The sequence below is a fragment of the Suricata suricatta genome, unplaced genomic scaffold, assembly GCF_006229205.1.
Source record: "Suricata suricatta isolate VVHF042 unplaced genomic scaffold, meerkat_22Aug2017_6uvM2_HiC HiC_scaffold_25, whole genome shotgun sequence".
NCBI lineage: Eukaryota > Metazoa > Chordata > Mammalia > Carnivora > Herpestidae > Suricata > Suricata suricatta.
The window spans coordinates 201006-219829 of record NW_021870436.1 but is presented as its reverse complement, the minus strand read 5'-3'; the positions used below and the strand labels follow the sequence as shown (position 1 = coordinate 219829).

At 35.4% G+C, this 18824-nt stretch overlaps 1 protein-coding gene across 1 annotated transcript in view; it reads left to right on the top strand.

Annotated features, from left to right (window-relative positions):
- The first annotated feature begins 639 nt into the window (after positions 1–639).
- The window catches only part of LOC115284892 (uncharacterized protein C8orf88), a 39778-nt gene continuing 21593 nt past the window's right edge, over positions 640–18824 (top strand). The window contains exons 1-3 of the mRNA XM_029931349.1: positions 640–693; positions 5785–5883; positions 7799–7872. Of these exons, the coding sequence (XP_029787209.1) occupies positions 5811–5883; positions 7799–7872 (147 nt within the window). The 5' untranslated portion in view covers positions 640–693; positions 5785–5810. The remainder of the gene's footprint in view (positions 694–5784; positions 5884–7798; positions 7873–18824) is intronic.

Genomic DNA, 18824 nt, shown 5'->3' with positions numbered 1-18824 from the left:
CCTGATTAGATTAAACTGTAGACAATACAGAAGAAAACCTGGTACGAAAAACAGAGCCAAGAAACATATATACGGTTAATTCGCAGAATCAAATGGTTCGTGAAAGTATATGAAGGTATTTCATAAAAGTTATATGTAAAGATATGCCATTAAAGTGAAAGATACGCGATTAAAGAGTCCTGGGATGGTTGACATGAACAGTTCCAGGTTTACAACAATGATTCATTCACTGTTGGTATCAGGAAGTTTCAATTACTGATATTTTAGGCGAAGTGACAGGGACAGTTACATCAGTTATGATAAGCACAAGCCTATGTTATCTGGACAGTTTTATCCTACCTAAGTGTTAAATTTTGTATTGAAAGACACTTCATAGAGAAAAATAAATTATAGTTGTAAAGAGAAGGACTGAAATGGAAAATATTATGGAATGCTCTCTCCTCTTAAAACTTTTTGATAGTTTAAAATTTTCTCACATGTGGCAGCCTGATTTGTGCAATATCAAATATCTTTTATCACCTAAGTCTTAATTGCTTTCTCTCTTAACTTCCCTGTATTTCCTTTATATTATTTTCAGCTATCAGTTAATCAGCATGTGCTGTTTACTTGCAAAGATCATTTGGTTTCCAGGAATCCTAACTTTGTACGAATAATATTTTGAGGTTGAAGATTGAGATTAAATCCTATCATATGGTAAATATGCATGAGGTAGATGAAAGCACGGTCTTTACACTTCTCAAGTTATTTATTTAATTTTATATGATTGTATTTTTAAATTTTAATTCCGGTGTGGTTAACACTGTTATATTAGTTTCAGGTGTATAACATAGTGATTCAGCATTGCGTGTTACTCAGCGCCCACCCGGATCAGCGTACTCTTAATCCCCTTCACCCGTTTCCCTCATGCACCACCTTCACCTCCCCTCTGGGAACCGTTTGTTCTCTATATTTAAGGGTCTAGCTTTTTAATTTGATTTAATTTTATTATTTTATTGGTATATCTTTTTTTCTTTTTCTTTTTGTCCATTTATTTTGTTTCCTAAATTCCACAAGAGGGAAATCATTTGGTATTTGTGTTTTTCTGACTGGCATATTCTGCTTAACGTTATAGTATAGACCCATCCATGTTGTTGCAAGTGAGGGCATTTCATTCTTTTTTATGGCTGAATAATATTCCACGGTGTATATGTGTGTATGTAAGTGTGTGTATATGTATACATATATGTCACATTTCTTATCATTCATCTGTATGATCTTGTTTCTTAATTACAGCAGAACCATCAACACTTTCTAAAGAAATCAGAATTAAGTTGGAAATCACTAGTGTCCAGCTTCTAAATACAGTACACAGTATGTGTCTTATGTTGTGACCCGTAATAAGCATGGCTCTCTACCATGTCTACAGAATGAGGAAAGCTGCCCGACGCGGTGGCGCGCGCCTGTAGTCCCAGCTACTCGGGAGGCTGAGGCAGGAGGATCGCTGGAGCCCAGGAGTTCTGGGCTGCAGTGCGCTCTGCCGATCGGGTGTCCGCACTAAGTTCGGCGTCAATATGGTGACCTCCCGGGAGCGGGGCACCACCAGGTTGCCTAAGGAGGGGTGAACCGGCCCAGGTCGGAAACAGAATGAGGAAAGCATAGTAATCCTATAATTTATTTAGTATTCTAAGAAAAATTATAAATTGAGGAATTGGAAATTATTCATATATGCCCATTTATTCAGCAAGTCTTTATATATAAAAGCCCCTTGTCATAATTCATTTAAAATATCCGTACAAGCAGTGTCCATATGGAATACTAGAGAGTCATATGTGTCTTTCTTTTACTTACCAAACATGCAAGTTTAGAGACAAGGGCATGAACTTTATAGTTAAATTCTCAGTTTTTGCCACATATAAATACTAGATGCTCTTGAGCATCTCTCTTATTTTTCTGAGCATCAAGGTTTTACATCTGTAAGGTGACTAATAATGATTTTCTACAACAGTTAATGGTGGCTCAAAATGAAATAATATATGTAAAGCATTTACCATGTAATAGGACCTCAAAAGTGGAGTTTTAATAAAAAAAAGAATAGCATACATTTTATAGTGATGTTATGTCCATTTGGTCTGTATATGTGCTGTTATCTCACTGTATTATATTTTTAGTTTAATTTATAATTTCAGAGTTGGTGGGTCCTTAAAGATTTATATTTCATTTGATTTTTTTTTAACAGGAAAGGAATCTAATCTAAGATAGTTTAATATTGCTAGATGTAGAATAGCAACTAAAGCTTTCTGACATGCAGACCAATATTCTATTCATAGCAGTTGGCTCTTTGAGATGATTTGTTAACTATGTGTAAACTTGAAAAAAAAAAACTATTCAGTAGCTAATTCTCAGCATGTTTTAGTAGAAAGAAAATTTTGAGACATTGGATCAAAATGTTTTTTAAAAAATATTTATACCACAAAGTATAGTTTTGAAAGACAACTCCATGATTGACCCACTACTTGTTATCCTATGTTTTAAGTAGGATTTTGTTTTCTTTTGCAAGTGTTGTTCTTTGTGCCAGTTGCTACCATAAATGCCTACCCTAGGTAGTATTAGTAGCTTCAAAGGAAACTTTTGGAACTCTATATTGGGTGAGTGAAGCAGGCACTAGAGTTTAAGACAGAAGTTATTTTATATAATGATTTTATAATTAAATCTTTATTATTTTTAATCTAAACTGAGAGTTAGGCTTTGGTTTGTGGAGTCCTGTCCTTCATGGATTACAATCCCGTGATTCAGTTTTACAATAATAACTACTTACTGTAAGTACTTGCCTTTTCTATTAATAACACTGTGTAAGACATGATGCTGTTGTATACTGTGTAAGTTTGGAAACTTACTCCCTGTAATGTCAGTGTCTCTATGCAGGCCTAGTTTACTTAAAAAATTAGAGTACCGTATGGCATCATCTTTTCTCACTTCCTTAACTGATGTGAATCTATATATCTGGAGCCTTTGCTGTATTTTTCCTACCATAAATTGAAAGGGTGGACGATACTAAAAGGTCTTTTATTTTTTGTTTATATACTTGTGTTGCAAAATCATATAATAGTTCTGTAACTCCCTAACTCTTGAAAATTCCTAGTTTGAATACTGTGGCTTTGCATTGCTCAGCAACTGGAAAAGACTTTACAGTCTATCAATTCAATTTCAGCTGAGCAATGAAAAACAAGAAAGTGTGTGCCAAAGTACTCTATTGTATTCTGATTCATTAGTTTCATATGGGAAACGGGGATGGAAAGTTACTACATGCTAATATAAGGGTTCTAATTAAAACGTCTAGGATAAACATTAAATAACACAGCATTATATAGCTTTTTGGTCCTTATTTAAAATTTTCCTTCCACATAAATATGTTCAGTAAATATTTATTTGTCTGAAATATCTTTTTGCTACACATGCTTTTAACTTTTTTGTTTCTTATTATATAAAAGTTGTATTGCCAAAAACTATGGACAACATTAGTTTTATTTAGAAGGTCGATAATAGCCATGCTGAAATACCAGTTAAGAGAAACATTGCAAAAGCTCAGTGGGTATTAATTTGGAATACTAGCCGGCTTATCTCCAAACTTCAGGAAAAAGTTAATTATTTTTGCACTTGTTTATAAGCTTATGATTTTAACATTTGAGTTATGTCTAGAGGATTTTTTTAAACTTATTTGTTTAATTGAAATCCAACTTGGTTAAATACAGTGTTATAATGATTTTAGGAATAGAATTTATTGATTCATGACTTACATATAACACCCAGTGCTCATCCCAAGTGCCCTCCTTAATGTCCATCACCCATTTAGCCCATTCACCCACTCAATAAATTATTGTTATTATTTTACTGTCAACTATTTGTTAGGAACTAGAAGGCTTCATGTGAACTATTTTATTGAGCATTGCCATTGAGACAGGAGGATATGTTCCAAGCAGATAAGAACTTGACCTTGGTTTTAAAAAGTGACTAGCACTTTGGGAGAAGAGCAGCAGGGAGAGGGAAGGAACTCCAGAACGTATAAGTATATGGTAAAACAAAATAACATTTATGAATTCAACATCTATTAAATACCCACCGTGTTCTAGACACTGTGCTAGACACTGGAGATAGACCTGTTTTATAGAACTGTAATTTAATGGTCAGGTAAAAGGTAATTGTGACAAATGCAGTAAGCAGCACATTGGAAGAGGGTAGACCCCACAGTATTTTGTGAGCACATAAGGGCACGTACCCAGAACCTGTTCAGTTCTGCCTGGATATGGGGTGGAAAAAGGTTGAGCTAGATTCTTGATTCTCGTTGGCCAGAAGCATGAGCGTGGCATACCATCACTTCCTAGACTCAGCACCTTGGGCAAGATACCTAATTTCTCCAAGCCTTATCTGTAAAATTAGTATTATTAAAAATAATAAAGCTAACATTTATTGAACCTTTATTGTGTGCCAGACATTGTGCTAATACTTTATACATATATATTCTTTAGTCTTCAAATCTAGGAGGTAGAGGCTGTTGTTTTCCATGATTATAACTAGGTGCTGGAGCCATAATACTAACAACAGGTAGGCTGACCTGAGACTCCGGCTTTAACTTGTAATTGTGCCTAATTGGGAGAGTTGTTCTGAATCTTAAATAATATAACTTAGGTAAATAGTTTACTCTGCGTGGCACATGGATGTTGGCCTCTGTTTCTGTTGAGTAATCCAGGAGGTGATGAGGCACTGAAGTTTCTTAAGCAGCTGTGTGTATGTAAAGGGATCATAGTTTGGAGAGAAAGAGGTTACATTCACCTATTTGTTCAGCACCTACTTTGGATCCAGTCCAGGTACTGTGTTAGTTGCCAGGGAAAGAGGGTGAATGAAAATATTGTTCCTCACTTACAGAATCTGCTCCCCACTTTTGCCAAGTATGGAAGACAAATCAGTCATTATAGTAGAGTACAGTGTTCTTTAATGCCATGATGTGGGCATGTTCACTGTGTCCCAGGAACATAGGGAGACTAGGGAGTATTTAAATCAGACAGAGTGATCAGGGAGATGACTTCAGAGTTATTGTGGAACTAAAAGAGTAGTGGTAGGTATGAAGAAAATAGTTTTGAGAAATATTTTGGAAGTAGACTGGACAGGAGTTAGAGACTAATGGTATGGAGGCTCTTATTTAGATCTTATTTCACCAAAGTTGGTCGGAGGGAGTTGGTGAAGACTTTAAGGACTGCAGTGGGAGGAACATCTTTGGAGTCTAAATAATGAATTTGATTTTGGGTATGTTGAATTTGAGGTGTCTGTGATAAGATATAAGTGGAAATATCTTTAGAAAAATAGAACTGGAATTTAAAAGAAAGGTAGGTGCTAGATGTATAAATTAGGGCATGTTTATCATGTAGATAGGTAGTTGAAATCATGAGACTAGATCAGGTAGGTCAATGAAGAGGATCAAAGCCAAATTTGGAAGAAATATAAATTTCATTGGAGAAAGGAAAAGGAATTAGCTAAGGAAGTTAGAAGAGGTAGTCAAAGAAATAGGAAACAAATCAAAGAAAAGTGAGGGAAGTTAAGGGAGTAAAACATTTTAAAAGAGGGAACGTTCCATTGTGACAGATGCTATAAAGATTGTCACATATTATTTTAAAGGCTTATGATTTTGTTTTCCACCTAAACTCCTTAACTTATAAAGTATCTTCAAATGAATGTGATATATGTATATATATAAATGCTAAAGCATTTTGATTATCATGTCAAAAAGATAAGATGCATTTTTCCCTCTTCAAGTATGGAACCTCAAGGTCTTTGTGATAATGGAAACCAAAAAATTGATTGGTAAACCGCTTCAACCAGCAAGACCTATTCGTCATCTGACTTCTCCCCCTGGTAAGTAATCTTGGGTATACATCTTTAAATATTAATTGGATAATGGCTAAATAGTATTTAAAAGGCTAACTGATTATAAAGTAATTGTTTACAGTGGATTAAAAATAAAGAAAACTGATGATCTCCTTTGTTTGAAGAGTTTAAAAGTATTACCAAAGAAAAAGACTTACTAGTCTACTGGTGCATAGTCTACCAGTCTAGCACAGGTAGAAAGCATAGGTCTTGCCTGAGTAAAGCTTTATGCATTATTTTTTCATTTCTCATTTTCATGGTTAACTGGCTTCTGCTTAGAATGATATTCTCAATACAGATTGTGCCCTATGATTCTGGTCACTGTAGAGCAATAATGAGGGAGAGAGAATTAGCCTTAAAAAAAATTCCTACCTGCATATAAATGAATGAAGGGATGAATTAATTCATTAATACGAGCAAAACAACAGTTACAGGTTAGGGCTATACTTGAGCTGGGACATATAGTCTTATTTTTCAGAAAATCTTAACAAAAATTTCTAAAATTAAAAATTTCTCTTTTACTCATGTAATTAGTATTTTGGACAAATTATTGAAATAATTTTTCCTAAATTGGAATATTCACCTTTTAGTTTTCCATTATTGCCAGAATGGCTTCTATATTCTAACTTAAGGGTGTGTATGTGTGTGTGTATAAATAATATATACATTTAATTAATGACTTACTAATTTTAATTAGTTAAGTTTAATAAGTATATAAATCTCTCCTATTAAAATACTCTTTAGTACATGTGTCCAACTGTGTTTCCTGGCTATTTAGAATAGCTCTTTTATTGGGTGGAAAGATGAAGCAGAAAAGATAGTTATGTCACCAGTTCTTCAGTCTTCTATTTATTCTCCCATCTTTGGTTTTTTGCAAGGAAGATTGTCTCTACTTTGGTCATGTTTCTTCTGAAGATGGCTGTGTAACTTAAGACAGACAAATGAAATTAAAGAATCTTCTGGATCATCGCTTTAGCAGTGTTGATGTCATCACCTGTTTCTCTCTCTCTCTTTTTTAATGTTTATTTATTTTTGAAAGAGAGCCTGAGCTCAGGAGAGGCAGAGAGAGAGGGAGACAGAATCCCAAGCAGGCTCCACACTGTCAGCACAGAGCCCGGCATGGGGCTTGATCTTATGGGCCGTGAGATCATGCCCTGAGCCAAAATGAAGAGTTGCACCCCAATACACTCTGATGCATCTCCTTCTGATGTTCTGAAGAAGCAATTGTTTAGGGTCAAGTCCCAGATTTTCTTGTAAAGGGAAGGGTAGAAAGCCATTGGCACCAGCTCTTTCTGTGACCAGCCTTTTAATAGCACCTCTCACTCCCTCATCTGTACAGATTGAGTTTCTTGTTTATCCTTCCCCTCTAAGGCTGTTGTAGGAGTTAAAGGTAGTGGGCTCATCTCTTATTTAGTTATATCCTCTTAAGATCCAGAAAAGAGTAGATTTATTGGGTAGAAAAGTGTAATAAATCAGAAATTATTTTTGTCCTTTTCCAATATACTTATGTACTCCCTAACTAGCTCATATCCCCCCCAAATTCTTTTTCTTTCAGACCCAGATAGAATTACTTCCTTTTGCAAAACTTTCTTCTATATTACAAAGCCATTGTATCTTCTCTGTACCTCTCAGATAACTCGTTTTTATCATAGTAATTGTTGGAGGTTTTTTTAAATTAGACCATGAACTCTTTTATCTCTGAACTCTTTTCACACTTACTTGCCCATCCCCCTAATATAGTGGGTGACATTTCAGTGTTTCATAGTGTTGAATGAATGTTTGTTGAGTAGATGAACCATCAGAAAATATTTCAAAACAGTGATTAGAATATTTTGGATACTTCAGATTTTTAGGCTATGGTAATGGGTATTTAATGTAGCTTTCTTTTTTTCTCTTCTAACAGGAGTAGTATTCCCTTTCAACTTTCAAAACGAATATCCATGCAACACTCAGTGCTTACAAAGTGGAGTTAGCAGAGTAAGTCCAAGAAATTATAATAAAATAAGGCATTGCAGACTGGAAAGTAACATTTGTTAGATGAGTATTTTGTATCAGGTACTGTGTTAGGTGCTTTATATGCTTTTTTTTTTTCTTGAATTTTTTTAAGTTTATGTATTTATTTTGAGAGAGAGGGGTGAGGAGGGGCAGAGAGAGAGGGAGAGTGAGCCCCAAGCAGGTTCTGCACTGCCAGTGTGGTGCCAGATTCAGGGCTCGAACTCACAATTTGTGAGATCATGACCTGAGCCAAAATCAAGAGTTGGATGCTTAACTGACTGAGCCACCAGGTGTCCTATGCTTTATATACTTTTTGAAATTATATTAAAGAAAATTACCAGCATTTTCAAATCTAAACATTTTGTTATATTTGTTTTAGAAAATGTTAAAGAAAAAACCTGAATAAGATAATGTTCCAAACCTTATATATCCCTCTACTAGCCCATTTTGTTTCATTTAAAAAATTTTTTAATTTTAATTTTAGTTTATCTTATTTTATTCTCTCTTTTTTTAATGTTTTAATTTATTTTTGAGAGAGAGAGACAGCATGAGCAGGGGAGAGAGAGGAGTAACAGGATATGAAGACAGGCTCCAGGCTCTGACCTAGCTGTCAGCACAGAGCCTGACGCGGGGCTTGAACCCACAAACCATGAGACCATGACCTGAGCTGAAGTCGGAAGCCAAACACTTAACCAACTGAGCCACCCAGGTGCCCCTATCTTATTTTATTCTCAAGTTAGTTAACATACAGTGTTGTCTTGGCTTCAAGAGTAGAATCCCACTATTTCATTTTCTTCACAACCCTCCTCTTACTCCATGTGTGGGTGTATGAGAATAGTTCTCATTGTGCAATGGAATCCTATTTCCTGCCTTCCCCAAGCATTGCATTAAATGTGTGTGTATTAGGGCCAATCCTGGAGATGTGCCCAGAGAATGGGTGGCTGGTCCGAGGGACACACAGCCACATGACAGGGTTCCAAAGAAAGATGAGCTTGAGCCCCAGTCCTATCACTTCCAAGCCTTTTGACCTTGCATGAGTGATTTCTTTAACTTCTCAGAGCCTCAGTTTCCTCACCTGAAAATGGGGCCAATAGGTCAGTGTAAGGAGGAGGCAGCACCATGTCTGGCATATAGTAATTGCTCGCTGTGTACGTGCAGCAGTTCTCCTGGCTGTGTGTGCACCGTGCTCCCTACCACCCTCCCATTGTCTTACCCTCCTCCTCACCTTCTTCTGAATTATTGTCAATTTATTTTTTCCATGAATATATTCATACTATTTTTTTTTACAATAAATAGAATTGTCTTAACTCTTTTGTAATTTTATGTAAATAGGACTATACCCACATGTGTTTTTGCCATTTTTTCATTGAGGGTTATGTTTTAAAATATCTTTTTGGCTAAGTAAAATAATCAAAATTGAAAATATACAAAATGGCATTTAATGGAAAATTTTCCTGCAGTCTCTATCCCCTTGTCACTGATTTCTTCTGATCAGAAGTAACCATTCTACCAGTTTCTTACCTAGATACTTCTAGAAATAAATAATGCATGCATAAGCGTAAGTATGATCATAAGAAATAGAATATTAGGCAACTTTTAAAATGAATAAAGCAGTTCTATATATCCTGACATAAAAAATCTACATATATTAATACTACATTTTTTGGTTCCATTTTCTTTTGGAGGACTTGGCACTTTTTTTTATTATTACAATAAATGCTACAGTGAACATCAATCCACATATTTTTATCCATGTTTGAGAGGTTCTCTGCAGTGTAAAACTGAAGTAGAAGTAGTATGGTAGCAGGTAACCTTATCGTCAGTGTTTTTATTTGCTGCTAAATTACTCTCCAAAGTGATTTGTATGAGCAGTGCATGAGGGGTCTGATTTTTCTACGTCCTTACCTTGTTACTGTCAGACTTCAACATTTTGTCTTGCTTCATGGATGAGAAATCATTTCTGTTTGTTGGTTTTCATTTTTTAAGTCCCTATTACTTGTGAAGTGGTTGGACATCTTTTTATATGTTTAATTTGGCCATTTGTGTTTTCTCTTTTCTGAATTACCAGTTCATATCATTTGCCCATTTTTCTTGGGCTGTCTTTTTCTTTTTGGTTTGTATTCCTTTAAAATATATTTTGGATTTTAATTATTGATTTTCTTATATGCAGAGCAAATATTTTCTTTCCTCGGCATATGGTCTAGGAGAGAATTGTTTCTTTTTCATGTTGTTTTTGTTCAGAAGTTTTAAATATTTATGTATTTTTCTTCGTGATTTCACTTTTTATGTCATTGTGAAGTCTTCCCATCTCTAACATCAAAAAATATTTTCCTACATATTCTTCCATTAACTTAAAATTTTTGCTTTCGTATTTTCGGTATCGTCTACCTGAAATTGACTTTTTTGTATTTGATAGATATCTGGGGCATTTAGGTGGCTCAGTTGATTAAACTTCTGACTTCAGGTCAGGTCATGATCTCATGGATCATGAATTCTAGCCCCGCGTCGGGCTTTGTGCTGACAGCTCCGGACCTGGAGCCTGCTTCAGATTCTGTGTCTCCCTCTCTCTCTGCCCCTTCACTGCTCTTACTCTGTCTCTCTCTCCTTCAAAATAAATAAATATTAAAAAAAAATTTTTTTTAAGACATCTACATTTTTTCATGTAGATGACCAATTGTAAAGTATAATTCATTGAATAATTTACTTCCATATAGACTTATGACTTTTTTATTGTACAATAAGTTTTCGTATACATTGGGTCTTTTTCTAGGCTCTTTATTCTGTTCCATTGATCTGTATGCATGTCTTTCTGTCAGTATCATGATCTCTTAATTACTCCTGCTTTATATTAATTTTTATACGTTATTATAATATTTTATTCTAACAGTTAGCATGTCCTTAATTAATATAATGATAAAGTTTATAACTCTTTTTAGAGCTATTGATCTTCTTCCAAAAACTTTATGTGTGGGGCCTCTGGGTGGCTCAGTTTGTTAAGTGTCTGATTTCAACTCAGGTCATGATCTCATGGTTTCTGAGTTCGAGCCCTGCATTGGACTCGCTACTGTCAGTACAGAACCACTTTGCAACCTTGGTCCCTCTGTCTTTCTGCCCACCCCTGACTCTCACGTGCTTTCTCTCTCTCTCAAAAATAAATAAATGTTTAAAAAAAGTTTGTGTAAAAAAGGAAATATTAATATTACAAATTTTATAGAGAAAAATCAAATCATGTAATTAAATATATTCCTAAACTTAAATTTTGTGTGCTGCTTCAGTTATCATGTAAAAGCCACCATAACCAATGTAAGAGATGCCACATATATGATGGACACTGTTTACTATGTATTTTTTAAAAATTTATTTATTTATTTTGAGAAAGTGCAAGCTGGGGAGGGGCAGGGGGAGGGAGAATCTCAAGCAGGCTCTGCACTGTCAGCACAGAGCCCAATGTGGTGTTTGAACTCACAAACTGAGATCATGACCTGAGCCGAAATCAAGAGTCAGACCCTTAACCAACTAAGCCACCCATGCACCTCTATCAAGAGTTAGGCCCCGGGCACCTGGGTGGCTCAGTCGGTTAAGCATCTGACTTTGGCTCTGGTTATGATCTCATGGTTCATGGGGTCGGACTCTGTGCTGACAGTTCAGAGCCTGGAGCCTGCTTCGGAATCTCTGTTTCTTTCTCTCTCTCTGCATCTCCTCCATTCATGCTCTGTTCCTCTCTCAGTAATAAACATCAAAAAAATATTAAAAAAAGAAGAGTCAGACCCTTAACCAACTGAGCCACCCATGCACCTCTGCATTTTTAAACCATCTTTATTAAGGTGTAATTTACCATGAAGTGAACCCATTTGTTCAATGAGTTCTGACAAATATATACCCTATGTAACCAACCTCACAATGAAGGTATGGGACATTTTTATCTTCTCCCACAAAGTGCCCTTATATCCTTTAGCAGTCATTTACCATCCCTGGATCCTCTGACTCCTAATGCCCCCTCCTGCTCCAGGCATCCACTGCAAATTAGTTTTAATTATTCTAGAATGTCATGTAAATGAAATCACATGTATATATCCTTTGGTGCTTGTTTGTTTGTTTTTTTGTTTGTTTTGCTCAGCATAATAGTTTTGAGATTTTTTTAATGTTGTATATATCTATCGTTGGCTCCTTCCTTCCTTCCTTTCTTTCTTTCAAGGGCAGATGAGGGGCAGAGAGAGAGAGAGAGAGAGAGAGAGAGAATCCCAAGCAGGCTCCACTCTGACAGTGTGGAGCTGAAAGCAGATCTTGAACCCATGAACTGTGAGACCATAACCTCAGCTGAAACCAAGAGTCAGACTTTTAACCAACTGAGCTATAGTTGATTTCTTTTTAATGTGAAATAGCATTCTGCTCTATGAATATAGAATGATTTGTTGATTCATCAGTTGGTGGACATTGAATTGTATCTAATTTTTAGATATGAATAAAGCTACCATGGATGATTGTGTTCAAGTCTGTGTATGGACATACACACAGCACACAAGAGTAGAGTTGATGAGTTTTATGAGAAGTTTGTTTAGCTTTATAAGAAACTGGCAGTATGTTTTCTGGAGTACTATCTTACATTCCCACCAGTAATATGCACCAGCTCCAGTTGCTTTAGAACCTACCACTTTTTAGCCATTTTAGTATGTGAACATTAGTATCTAATTATATTTTATTTATTTATTTATTTTTAATTTACATCTAAGTTAGTTAGCATATAGTGCAATATTGATTTCAGGAGTAGATTCCAGTGACTCATCCCCTGTGTATAACACCCAGTGCTCATCCCAAGTGTTAGCCCTTACCTATTTAGCCCATCCCCCTACCCACAGCCTCTCTAGCAACTTTCAGTTTGTTCTCTGTAGTTAAGAGATCCTTATGTTTTGTCCCCCTCCCTGTTTTTATAGCATTTTTCCTTCCCTTTTCTTATGTTCATCTGTTTTGTATCTTAATTCCACATATGAGTGAAGTCATATGATACTTGTCTTTCTCTGACTTATTTCACTTAGCATAATACCCTCTAGTTCCATCCACATTGTTGCAAATGGCAAGATTTCATTCTTTTGATTGCCAAGTAATACTCCAGGGTGTGTGTGTGTACCACAACTTACTTATCCATTCATCTGTTGATGGATATTCGGGCCTTTTCTGTACTTTGGCTATTGTCAGTAGTGCTGCTATAAACATTGGGGTGCATGTGCCTTTGAAACAGTACACCTGTATCCCTTGGATATATACCTCGTAGTACAATTGCTGGGTCATAGGGTATTTTTAACTTTTTGAGGAACCTCCATACTGTTTTCCAGAGTGTCTGCACCAGTTTTCATTCCCACCAGCAGTGCAAAAGAGAGCCTCTTTTGCTGCATCTTTGCCAACATCTGTGTTGCCTGTGTTGTTAATGTTAGCCATTCTGACTGGCATGAGGTGGTATATCATTGTGGTTTTAATATGTATTTCCCTGATGATGAGTGATGTTGAGCATCTTTTCATGTGTCGGTTGGCCATCTGGATGTCTTCTTTGGAAAAGTGTCTCTTCATGTCTTTTGCCCATTTCTTCACTGGATTATTTGTTGTTTTGGTTGTTGAGTTTCATAAGGTCTTTATAGATTTTGGATACTAACCCTTTATCTGATATGTCATTTGCAAATATATTCTCCTGTTCCTTTGGTTGCCTTTTATTTTTGTGATTGTTTCCCTTGCTCTGCAGAAGCTTGTTATCTTGATCAGGCCCTAGTAGTTGATTTTTGCCTTTGTTTCCCTTGCCTTTGGAGACGTGTTGAGTAAGAAGTTGGTGCAGCGAAGGACAAAGAGGTTTTTGCCTGCTTTCTCCTCTAGAATTTTGATGGTTCCTTGTTTAGGTCTTTCATTCATTTTGAATTTATTTTTGTGAAAGGTATAAGAAAGTAGTCCAGGTTCATTTTTCTGCATGTTGCTGTCCAATTTTCCCAACATTTGCTGAAGAGACTGTCTTTATTCTAATGGAGATTCTTTCCTGCTTTGTCAAAGATTAATTGGCCATATGTTTGTGGTTGCATTTCTGGGCTCTCTGTTTTTGTGCCAGTACCATAGTGTCTTGATGATTACAGCTCTATAATACATCTTGAAGTCCAGGATTGTGATGCCTTCAGCTTTAGCTTGCTTTTTCAGTATTGCTTTAGCTCTTTGGGATTTTTTTTTTTGGTTCCATACAAATTTTAGGATTGTTTATTCTAGCTCTGTGAAGGATATTGGTGTCATTTTGATAGATATTGCATTGAATGTGTAGGCATTGGGTAGTATCAACATTTAAAAAATACTTGTTCTCCCAATCCAGGAACATGGAATATTTTTCCTTTTTTTGTGTGTGCTTTCTTCAGTTTCTTTCATAAGCTTTCTATAGTTTTCAGTGTATAGATTTTTCACCTCTTTAGTTTTATTTCTAGGCATTTTATGGTTTTTGGTTCAATTGTAAATGGGATTGATTCCTTCATTTCTCTTTCTGTTGCTTCATTGTTTCTGTGCATTGATTTTATATCCTGCCACTTTGCTAAATTCCTAGATCAGTTCTAGCAGTTTTTTGGTGGAATCTTTTGGGTTTTTCATATAGAGTATTGTGTCATCTGCGAAGAGTGAAAGTTTGACTTCCTCTTTGCTAATGTGGATGCCTTTTATTCCTTTGTGTTGTCTGATTGCTGAGGCTAGGACTTCCAATACTATGTTGAATAACAGTGGTGAGAGTGGACATCCCTGACCTTAGGGGGAAAGCTCTCAGTTTTTTCCCCATTGAGGATGATACTAGTAGCGAGTCTTTCATATATGGCTTTTATGACATACTTCTTGAAGTATGATCCTTCTATCCTACTTTCTTGAGGGATTTTATCAACAAAGGATGTTGTATTTTGTCAGATGCTTTTTCTCCATCTATTGAGAGGATCGTGTGGTTCTTGATGTGATGTATCACACTGATCATTTTGCAGATATTGAATCAGCCCTGCATCCCACTTGGTAATGGTGAATAATTCTTTTAATGTACTATTGGATCCAGTTGGCTAGTATCTTGTTGAGGATTTTTGCATCCTCTATTTATATTTTAAATTTGCATTTCCCTAATTAATGAGATTGAGCATCTTATCATGAGCTGATTTGCCATGTGTATTTTTCTTTTTTTCTTTTTGGTGAAATGTCTGTTCAAATATTCTGCATATTTTTAATATTTGGGTTGTCTTTTTATCATTGAATTGTAAGAAAATTAGTATGTCATACATGTGTGTTTATTTCTAATCTCTCTATTTATTGATTTATATGACTTTTTCCCCTTTAATTGACATGTAACATGTGTAAGTTTAAGATGTTCAGTGTGATGATGATTTGATACATGTATTACGTTGCAGAATGTTTATCAAAACATCCTTCATTTCACATAATTATCATTTTGTTATGGTGAGAACATTTAAGATTTATTCTTTTAGCAACTTCCAGTTCTACAATACAATATTGTTAACTATAGTTACACACTGTACATGGGTCTCCTATGTCCATCTTTTTGTCAATGTCACTTTACAGAATGCTGTAGCTTTATGATAAGCCTTCATTTCAGATAGTGAAAATTCACTAACTTTATTTTTTTTCACATTTGTCTCAAGTGTCTAGGTCTTTTGCATTTCCATATAAGTTTTAAGTGAACTTAACCAATTTCTACAGAAAGTCTATTAGAATTTGAGTCTAATGATTAATTGGGAAGAATAAACAACTTAACAATGTTGTCATATCTTTCCACTCTTTGTATTTTCTAGCATAGGGGTCTTTTCTTCCATAAACATTCACTTTTCACTAGTCAGGCCAGCCTAATCCTCTAAGTGTTGTTTAAGCATCACCTCCTATGTAAAACCTTTCCTGACATTTTTAAGCCAACTTTTTCCTCCTACTCATTCCTTCTATCACACTTTCTGCATATCTTCATTATAGAATTCTCAAATTTTATTGATTTGATTATGTAAGATTATAAATTTGTAAGATTATTACTTTATTGTAATATGATAATTGAGATAAGCTAACAAAATTTTAGATATACGTTCTTACATGTTATGAAAGATTTGAAATAATCAGTATTTTTAGTTGTTAATATATGCATAAATGATAAAGAACATCTTTTTCCAGATTCCTTGATGTATGGTTGACAAAAATTGAATATATTTAGATATACAACATGATTTTTTTATGAAGGTGTACAACCTGATTTAATGAATGTATACATCGTGATATATTTATAACAACATTCATCACCTCACACAGTTACCAATTTTTTGTGTGGTGGGAACACTTTTAAAGTTTTAAATATATAATAATAATTATAATTACCATGTTGTTTATTAGATCTCTAGAGCTGATTATCTTATAATTGGAAATTCGTATTCTTTAGCCAGCATCTCCCCATTTCCCCTGTCCTCCACTCTTGGCAACCACCATTCTGTTCTCTAATATCATGAGTTTGACTTTTTAAAATTTCACATATAAGTGAGATCATACAATATTTATCTTTCTGTGTCTGATTTATTTCACTTAGTATAATTTCCTCCAGGTTCATCCATGTTGTCACATATGACAGGATTTTCTTCTCTTTTTATGGGTGAATAATACTCTATTTATATTTTTTTCATCTATCTCTATCACATTTTCCTTACCCATTCATCTGCTGACTTGTGAATAATGATGCAGTGAATGAACATGGGAATGCATCAAGACAGTGATTTTATTTCCTTTGGATGTATACCCAGAAGTGGGGTTGCCAGATCTTATGGGAGTTTTACATTTAAGTTTTTGAGGAACTTCCATAATGTTTTCCAAAATCGCTGAATCAATTTACATTCCCACCAACATTGTACAAGGATTCCTTTTTCCTCCCATTCTTGCCAGCACATACTTCTTGTCTTTTTGATAATAGCCTTCCTAGCAAGTGTGAGGTGCTATCTCAGTCTAGTTTTGATTTGCATTACCCTGATGATTTAGCAATGGTGAGCATCTCTTCATGTGTTTCTTGGCCATTTGTGTGTTTTCTTAGGAAAAATGTTTATTCAGGTTTTTGGCCTATTTTTAAATTATTATTATTATTATTATTTTGCTATGGTGTTGTGTTAGATCTTTATATATTTTGGATATTAATCCCCAGTCTGCTAATATGGTTGGCAAATATTTTTTCTCATTCTGTTGGTTGCTGTTTCATTTTGTGGATTGATCTTTTTGCTGTACAGAAGCCTTTTAGTTTGATATAGTCCCACTTACTTAATTTTGTTTTGTGGCTTGTGCTTTTGATGTCATACCTGTTGGGGACTGCCAAGTTTTCTGTCTGCCTCAGGCAAGGCTTATCACTCTCTGGAGAGTGAACCAGTAAACAAGATTTGCATCTGGAGGCTGGAGATTGCCATTTCCTGGTCAAAATAACTTTGGCGTCTGTCATGCTGGGCAAGACGTGGAGTGGCCAAGGTGCACAAAAGATCAAAACCGTATTTTGGATTATTCAGTGCTAGCTTCCCGTCCCCAGCATTGCAAAGGCAAGTCTGGGCGCTTCTTTTGATATGCTTGACTCTGTTTACCTGGTAACTGACCTTGGTCAGCTGCTTTGTTTTCCCCGCCTTGAAACCTTCATAAGAGACAGTTTTCTGAATAAAGCTCTCTCTCTTTCTCCTGATCTAAAACCCGTGAGTTGTGTCTTTACTCTCTGCATCTCCCTCTCCCTCCTGCCCTGTTTTTCTCTCCCTCCCTCAGGAGAAGGACCCGCGACGGAGGCTCGCTCAAAGCCGGGGAGGAGCCAGCGCACCGTGGCACCTGCAAGTGCCGCCCCAACCCGGGGTGGAAGCAGCGGACGGGCGGGGGAGGCCCCGGTGGCCGGGTTATGACACATACCCCAAAAATCTTTGCCAAGACCAGTGTCAAGGAGCTTTTTCAATATGTTTTCTTCTCTGAGTTTTATGGTTTCAGGTCTTCTATTTGTTTTTGATCCATTTTGTTTCATTTTTGTGTATAGTGTAAGGGTCCAGTTTCACTTTTGCACATGGATATCTAATGTTCTCAACACTGATTTTTTGAAGAGACTATCCCTTTTGCATTGTGTATTCTTAGCTCCCTGTCAGAGATTGACTATTTGCATGAATTTATTTAAGTTGTCTATTCTGTTCCACAAATTTATGTGTTTTTTTTCAAGATTTTTAATCTCTGAATCAAGGGACTTACGACCCCAAGATCAAGAGTTGCATGTTCTACTGACCGAGCTACCCAGGCACCCCATTATGTGTCTTTTTATGTCAGTATTATAATGTTTTGATTAGTATAGCTTTGTAATATAGTATGGAAGTGTGATGCCTCCAGCTCTGTTCTTCTTATTCTAGGTTATTTTGGCTACTCAGGGTCTGTTGTGGTTAATATGAATTTAGGACTGCATTTCCTATTTCTATAAAGACTGTTATTGGAATTTTGAAAGGGATTTTACTGAATCTGTAGATCACTTTAGGTAGTAAGGGCTTTTTAACAATATTATTTCAATCTATGAACACAGGATATTTTTCCATTTATTTATGTCATTTTTAACTTCTTTAGTGCTTTATAGTTTTCCACATGCAAATATTTTACCACCTTGGTTAAATTTATTCCTAGGTGTTTTATTCTTTTAGATACTATTTAAAAAAATTTTTTTTTCAGATTAAAGTTTACTTTTCAATTTGATTTTAGACTTGTATTTTAGTGTGAGTGAAGTGTGCTTCTGCTAAAATTTTGAAATTAAAAATAATTTTTAAAAAGGACAATAAAATCCATATTATAGTTTATTAAATCTACCAGGAAGAAAAACTTTGGAGAGTGAATATCTTTGGCGTTTGTGTATTTTTTCTACCTCTACTTAAAAATAAAAATTTTGCTAAAATTTGATTTTTTTTTCCTGA